General features: G+C 37.6%; 1 protein-coding gene across 1 annotated transcript in view; it reads right to left on the reverse strand.

The window, feature by feature from the left end:
* The window catches only part of LOC139982086 (target of EGR1 protein 1-like), a 34,618-nt gene extending 26,996 nt beyond the window's left edge, over positions 1 to 7,622 (reverse strand). The window contains exons 1-4 of the mRNA XM_071994625.1: positions 7,152 to 7,622; positions 5,119 to 5,377; positions 3,557 to 3,816; positions 88 to 256 (exon numbers count right to left, since the gene is read on the reverse strand). Of these exons, the coding sequence (XP_071850726.1) occupies positions 88 to 256; positions 3,557 to 3,816; positions 5,119 to 5,377; positions 7,152 to 7,318 (855 nt within the window). The 5' untranslated portion in view covers positions 7,319 to 7,622. The remainder of the gene's footprint in view (positions 1 to 87; positions 257 to 3,556; positions 3,817 to 5,118; positions 5,378 to 7,151) is intronic.
* Positions 7,623 to 7,727: the final 105 nt, after the last annotated feature.

Here is a 7,727-nt window from a genome sequence, read left to right on the forward strand (position 1 = left end):
ACTTTTGCAAAGATTGAAGTACTCTCACTGTTGTAGTACATAAAAAAAAAAAATTACTACTAAAAACAGTATACAAGAAATACTCACAGAATATAGATGGCATATTTTCTTTTTATGTTCAGTTTGAATCCCTTGGTTGGTCTCAGGAAGGGTACAAGGATGATACTCTACAAATCTGGACCCATCTGGGTACTCTTGGAATGTAAGTGTGATGTGTCTCTCCTCACAAGCTGTGTGGTTTGAGTTATCACGTAGACTGTGGGCAACATGAAAATGGGTGCACATAAAAATTATCAACCCTCCATGGCACATGTAGAATGCTGATGACTTATGTTTTCAACTGTGCATATACTGTATATATATATAATGTATAGATGTGTACAAAACAGACTTAAAAAGAGTCTGTTCTTTTACAATAAACCTTTGATGCACACACCACAATGATGTATTTGTACTTGAACTCATGCTCCTACTGATACAGAGGAAATTCTACTTGAACTCCAATTCTCACGTTTAAACGTGTAAACGAACGAAACATCGTTTAAACATTTAATAAAACCCGATGAACGTTTAAACGAAACTATGATATCAACTGAAAATTAAATTATTGGCAAAAATCACGTATCAATTCCCGTGTTTATTTTGTCTACTACGCGAAATAACAACACAACTTACGATCAGTCGAATCATAAACCGCGAATGTAATCCTACTTTTGTCCCCCCCCCGATGTATCCGGCGATATGAATGGCTTAAACTTGAACGCTGTTATCCTTTTGTGAAAACTTCCTGATTCGCGGCACAAGTGTACTTTATATGGAGCCGACAGCGGCGGCGCAGATAATCCAGTCAATGCATGTTTGATTGAAATGATTACAATCCCTGTCCATCACGTTGAACTCTCCGACCAGACAATACCGGGTCGAATACTTGACTTGGTAATAGTTGTTCAAATACATGATCAAAGGAAATGTATCGATTGGAGATCGTAAAAAAAAACTCTGAAAATCAGTAGAGAAATTACCAATTGTGTACGAAAAGTAAGTTCGGTCCTTTCAAATTTTACGAAAGATCCAGCAAAACACTTTCGAAAAATTCACGCGGAACTGGCATATCGTGCTAAATGCAACTAATGTCATGTAAACATGGCTCTAGTACACCCATTTATGAATAAACCGTAAGACCACATCTGGTGTTAAGCAGAGGGGGGGGGAAGAAAGTATTTTCTAGAATTTCCAAAATACGGAAAAAAATAATGTCCTACCATAGTTAAGTGTATAGCAAATAGCCTAACCACCTCGTCTGTTACTGATCTCACGTAACTACAAAAACACAACTAATTGTATTTTGAGAACTTGACGTTTTCTACAAGAACATGGAAATAATGTTTAGCATTAGTTAATCATGCCGTGTGGCCTAAAACATATTTTATTCCAAGGTTTACTTTCATAAAGATGGCCATAGCTTGATATCTTGTGCTGCGTGTATGAACTGTGCCTCGTGTATCATGGGGAATACTCCATGAAACGTTTCTTGGAAACGTGCCAAAAATGTTAACAAACAGGTGTTAGACAGGGAATAAGCGCACAGTTGTTTGGCGAGGTACCTGGGAAAATTCCGAGCACATGTACAGTATCCTACCGTAGTATTTAAGTTCGGTTAAACCGTACTGCAGTTGTAAACTGATGTACGTTTAGTGCGCGCTATTCATTGTTAGGCAGTCTAGAAACGGGGCTTTGCCAAACTTTTTTTGTTTCATAATATCGGAGGTTCTGTAAGTTAAACTTTTTAAAGATTGTACGACAGATTAAATCTCTTTTCATTTTATAACATAATATAGCTACTCTTACTTGTCATTTATAATTTTTCATCAGCTTCGTGACAATTTAAATTAAAAAAGTTGTCAGTATTTTGCATCCTCAACTGCGAATTTTTTTATCGCCAGACACGCAAAAATTTGCTTTTCCTTTTCCGGGGTCTTCGCCCCACCAGGGCCCTAGGGCAGTACCCTGGACCCCACGCCTCTATGCTCGAACGCTACGCATGCTCAGCGTTTTCTCGCGATTTTCGCGAACGTTTAAACGAACGAAAAATCGGCCGTTTAAACGTTTAGGTCTTTAAACGAAAACTCACAGCCCTACAAAGGTCACTCTTCAGTGTTCACATTCAACTGTCATTTTCTGTTTTAGCACCATGGCACGAAGGGTACAGTGATACGTACAGTAATACAGTGATATAAGTATTTATACTGTACAGTGATACAGTGATATTGTATAGTGATACAGTGATATACTGTATACTGTACAGTGATAATGTAGTTTAATAATTCAGGGAATAATTTTCCTGTCAACACATATCAAACTGGACCAAGCCTTTACTACACAAATGCAAAGATGTACAGTGCTTTGTCTGTACATGCAGCCTATATTATTTTTGTCAGTACTTTATAAACTTCAATTGACCAATTACCAAATTTATTTACATGAAAATAGAATCCTCACTATCTTTACTTCAATACCTTCTGCTATTCTTTTATGGGAGGAAATATAGTATCTTGAAGAGGTACTCATCTCAAACATAGGAGTACATCAAAAGAGATGTAAACACATCTGTTGATCTTTACTGCATGTGAATGAGTTATTTGTGATCTGCCACTCCTTCATCAAGCTAAATATTTACACAATATGAGTGTCTATATTATAGCACTTTATACAAGCAATAGGTCTCATAGCGCTTTATCATACAGAGACTACTCAAACTGTTTGATAGTTAATTATAAAGAAACTTTTTGAGTAGATCTTGATAAAGTGGTCAGTGCTATTTGATACTGGAAATCCATGACAATGTAGGTTAGGTACTTGACTAGTCAAATTTTTGATTTCCAATGATGAAGATGACATTCATAATTCGGAAAATTTCTTATTTGCTGTTTAGGAGTGAATTTAATGCTAATCTACAAAATGTGTCTGGCCTATGAAATGTTTCGGATCCTATCGATTTATAAGAACTTGTTTGCAAAGATTTAATTGGTAGAAAAAGTTGGAAGAGTTCAGAAAATAATTTAGAGTCCAAATATTTTGAAGCAGTTTTTAACAGGATCTGAATTTTGTCTCTATAAAAATGCTATGGTTCCTGTGTAAAACAAAGTACAATACATTTTTGAACTTGAATAGCAACTGGAACATTTTGCTATGCGATACTGGATAAATTATTCCCTGAAGGTTACTTTGTTTGATCAGTTGTAGTCTTATTTTAAGGAATTTACTTGGTACGGTTGATGAAAACATTGCCAATCAAATGCAAAACACTGATATTGCTGGGTGCAAGAATTTCTGTTACAAATAATGACTATGAAAGAACCATTCAAGTCATAATTTTCATGTTTCAAGTTACATTGTGCCATAATTTTTTAACCTATAAATTTAAAATTCTGCCAAAATTCCTATTTTTGCAATTGCTTGTATGCCAACCGTACATGGTCTTGCACAAACATGACACAAATCCAAGTATATTAATTTTACCCTGTATCAGTTAAATATATTTTATCTTTGAACTTACCATTTTCTGAAAACATATTCCAAATAAGAAGATGGCATCCTGGCTGTGAATTCAGCCAAATACTTGGTATCAAACAGACCCCCCTTGTACATCTCGCTCAAGTCCACCAAAAACTGAGAAAAGGACGGTGGGAGGTTGGTGTAAAAGTGTTGGTAAAGAAACGCCATGTCGATGAAACCATTGTGAACCACGACTGGTTTGCAGCTCATCAAGATCTCTCCAAAGAGATTACGTATAGAGATGTCATCTATTTCACTACCCTTAGAATGGAAGGATGAATGGAATAATTAGGAATCATGAAAATGCTAGATATCAAACAACCACTCTCTAACTTCTCAATGACTTAGATCTGTACATAGTGTATATACATGCAGAATAGAATCTCTTTGTAGACAACACAAGATACTCTACATTAAACATGTGAGCTTGGACTCAAAACTTAAGGCTATGAAATATTTTGAAACTAAATTTCAGAATCGAAGACATTATTTACAAAATCACTAATAAAATCACTTAAAACACTTCTTCTACAAAGACTTCTCATAAAATATTCTAGTGTTTACACAGGTCCAAAAATCGGGAACCCGGGTATCCAGGTACCTGGAAAAAAAAATTGTTTACCCTCATGTATCGCGATTTTCAAGATACTACATATTGGATGCTATACTAAATGAATAATATCCTCCACATGTTTTCATGTTCAAATAAGTGTAAGATAAGGTATAAAACCTTCCTCAGTAATTTCTATTTGCTTCTGTTTCTTTCATTAACTTGTTAATAACTTTATATAATTAACATCACTACTTATATGACACTGCCGACGCTGCTAATGTTTGTTCTCCACCTCTATTGGATTAGACCATATAAATATCCAATTTAACTCTTAAACAGTGTTTACTACTACTATCTACTATGCAGGCCCAGGATTCGCATTAGCCGTGGGATTGCGTGATTCCCGCAATTTCATCGCATTTGGAATAAACGTCAGTACAAAGCCCCTTGCGATTATTATTTTTTAGTAATCCAATCTATAATCCATTAGTAACATCTCATAAATTTCCTTGTCAGTCTTTCCTTCTATGCAATTAACGAATGAAAATATAATAAGTGTGAAAATTCTTTCAATAGCCTAACACCAAACTAAGTCAATGGGGAAATTTAGCCAAACCATCTGTTTATTCGCTGAAATTGTGGCGCAGTTATAAGATATCCATGAAATACTTTCATTATTGCTGAACATTATCTTCGACCACATGGTAGCCTAACACCACGCTAAGTCAATGGGAAAATCTTGTCTAACCACCTGTTTATTCGCTGAAATTGTGACGCAGTTATAAGATATCCATGGAATACTTTCATTATTGCTGTTATGTTTGACCACATGGTAGCCTAACACCGCACTAAGTCAATGGAAAAATCTTGCCTAACCATTGGTCTGCAAAAAAAAAAAAATCACACTTTGTGTAGGATTCAGGTAATAAATTAGGAACCGGGTAGTATCGTGTCGGGTGGGTACCCGGATACCCTGTGCAAACACTACAATATTTGATACTTTCCCTTACCTTATCTGGACCGGTATGGTAAAGAATCCCTTTGGAATATTGTTTATTGAAATCGAACCCATGTTCGACTAAAAACTGGAGAGCTGCTGGCTCAACCATATAATCTTGATCACAGAGGGTAGTGATATTATAAGTCTGGACTGCAAACTGGCTCTCTTTTCTCGATGAGGGTTTATATTTGAAGCAGGATATCCCCAGGGAAAGGACTGCTCGGGTCTTTGCAACATCGCAGACTAATTTGTACCTTTCATTCAAATCTCTGAAAATGGAGAAAACAACAGAACATGAGAAACATTTTTGATGGTTAGAATGTATTTCCACATTGAACATTGGAGGATAATGCTGTACATGTAAACCAAGAATTAAGGAGCATAGCATTCAACGTTAATAACTCTTTTGGTGCATTACAATGCTTTCAACTTCTAGTAAACTTACTATGAAGCACAAATTGCAAAAATATTTTAGTTTCTAATTTATCTTTTTACAGGCGAATATGCTCAATACAAAATGACTGTGGATCCTACCAAGTAGGCCCTACCATTATCCTATGTAGGCCAAGGTAAAGACCAAGTTTAAAACAATTGTCTGGTGAAGTCTTCTATTGATCAACTTGATGCTTATGATTGAAATTTAAGGCTGTATGAGTTTCCAACATTATGATACTTTCAAAATGCAACTATTTAAACTTAAGTTAAGCGACGCTTATGCTGCATTTACACTAGACCACGATTCCCACGATCGCCACGATTTTTCAAAAAGCGTGGAGCTCCACGATATATTAATGTTTTTTTTCTTTTTCCACGCTTTCAGACGCTTTCAAACGTTTTGTTACGATTTATAACGCTTTGCTAGGAAACCAGTGCCTTCCGGTCAAGGCCTGCGACGATTTTCATTACGTTCCCTCAAGTTATCTTACAATCACCACGATAAGCTCTCGCGTTCTGCCACGTTCTGCTAAGTTCTGTTGAGGTCCCTCAGGTTCATCAAGTTCTGTTAAGATCTCCTAAGATTTATGTACACGATTTGACTAAAATTACCACGCTTGAATCCCGATTGGGGTATAAAGAGGAGGCCGGGGCCACTCTCTCATTCGTTCCAGAGAAACAATGAGGAAGCATGCTTCCAAGAGATGAAGAAGATATTGAATTGGCAATTCTGGTTTATGCTTATATTGTCGCTAAAAAAAGAAGGCAACGGCAAGAAGAAGAGGCAGAACGGAGCAGGGTGGAAAAGAGTGGAAGGCTGAGGAGGCCAAGGAGAAGACCTAGAAGGTGGTGGGTGAGACGGTGGTTAAGTGCAGAAAGAAGGAACCAGTTGGGGCACCATCAACTTCTTAACACAACCTGGGTCCTAAAACACAAGACAAATAAAAGAAACTAGGCTATAGCTGGTCTCAAAGGTCAGATGTTTTCGTGTGAAGCGCTCAAATGGCAATGAATCTTGGAGAGCGTGGGGGCCCTTTCATATGCAAAATCGGAATCGTGCGGGGACCTAACCTAACGTGTCAGATCGTGGGAGCCAAACGCGGCGACCGCAGCAGATCGTAACAGAGCGTGAATAAATTACTCACGCTTCTCAAAGCATCTTGACGAATCGTAGTAGAGCGTGTTCCTCACGTAGTGAATCTTGAGGATATCGTGTTTCAAAATCCAGCAAGATCCCCTGCGATAGTGCACCAAGGTCTGTTTCGCTCTGTTATGCTCAGTTCAGCTGTACTACGATTCCCACGTTCTTTCACGCGCTTTCACGGTTTGGTCTCAGATCGGGACAATCGTGGGGAAATTTTTGACTGTCAAAAATTTTGTCACGTTCATGACGATCATCACGATTCAACCAAGTTCCCTCAAGACCACCACGATTCTGTCACACGACCTCCCACGCTCCTCACGATTCTCTCAAATTGTGGGAATCGTGGACAACGTGGCCTAGTGTAAATGCTGCATTAGTGTAGCCTAGGCCTGACGTTCCACTACGATTAAAGTTGTCTTCAATGTACACGTGCGCTGCAACCACGGTTAGGCTCGAACACTTACTTTACAACAAGATTTTTCCTCGGCCCTAAGCCACTTAGTTCCACATCTACTGCAATAAAACTTGCATCTTTGCAAGCAAATAATATCGAAGGCCAAAAGCTGCGAAAGTTATTCCTATGGACGTCAACGACGGGAACTTTTTCAAAGCTTGAGGCTAATGTTGACATGTTGTTTGTCTGTTTTCCTATACTGTCTCTAAAGGTTGAGCCCTTCAATCAAGAGTGTATGGTAAGCCAAATGCCCAATAAATAGAAAAACACGGTGTATCGGCCGATAATCCAGGTATAATATTAATTCATGCGGTAATGACCAAGTGTTTCGTCCCGATCTTAATTTCGGTTTCTGCCCAGAATGAACTGATGCTTGTGATTTGCCAAAGATACATTTGGCATAGTACAGTGCAAGTTGAAGACCTTTTGTTGTCACATAATTGATAATTAGAAATCTCTTATATAATTATATGGAATCATTTGAAAACTGTTAAGGCAAGTGAAACCATTCTTATCAAAATTTGCTTTGTTAGAAATGACCATTTTTTCCCCCGCACTTTTGACTTGTCGTAATGAGTATGAAAAT

This window comes from Apostichopus japonicus, chromosome 2 (assembly GCF_037975245.1).
Source record: "Apostichopus japonicus isolate 1M-3 chromosome 2, ASM3797524v1, whole genome shotgun sequence".
NCBI classification, from domain to species: domain Eukaryota; kingdom Metazoa; phylum Echinodermata; class Holothuroidea; order Aspidochirotida; family Stichopodidae; genus Apostichopus; species Apostichopus japonicus.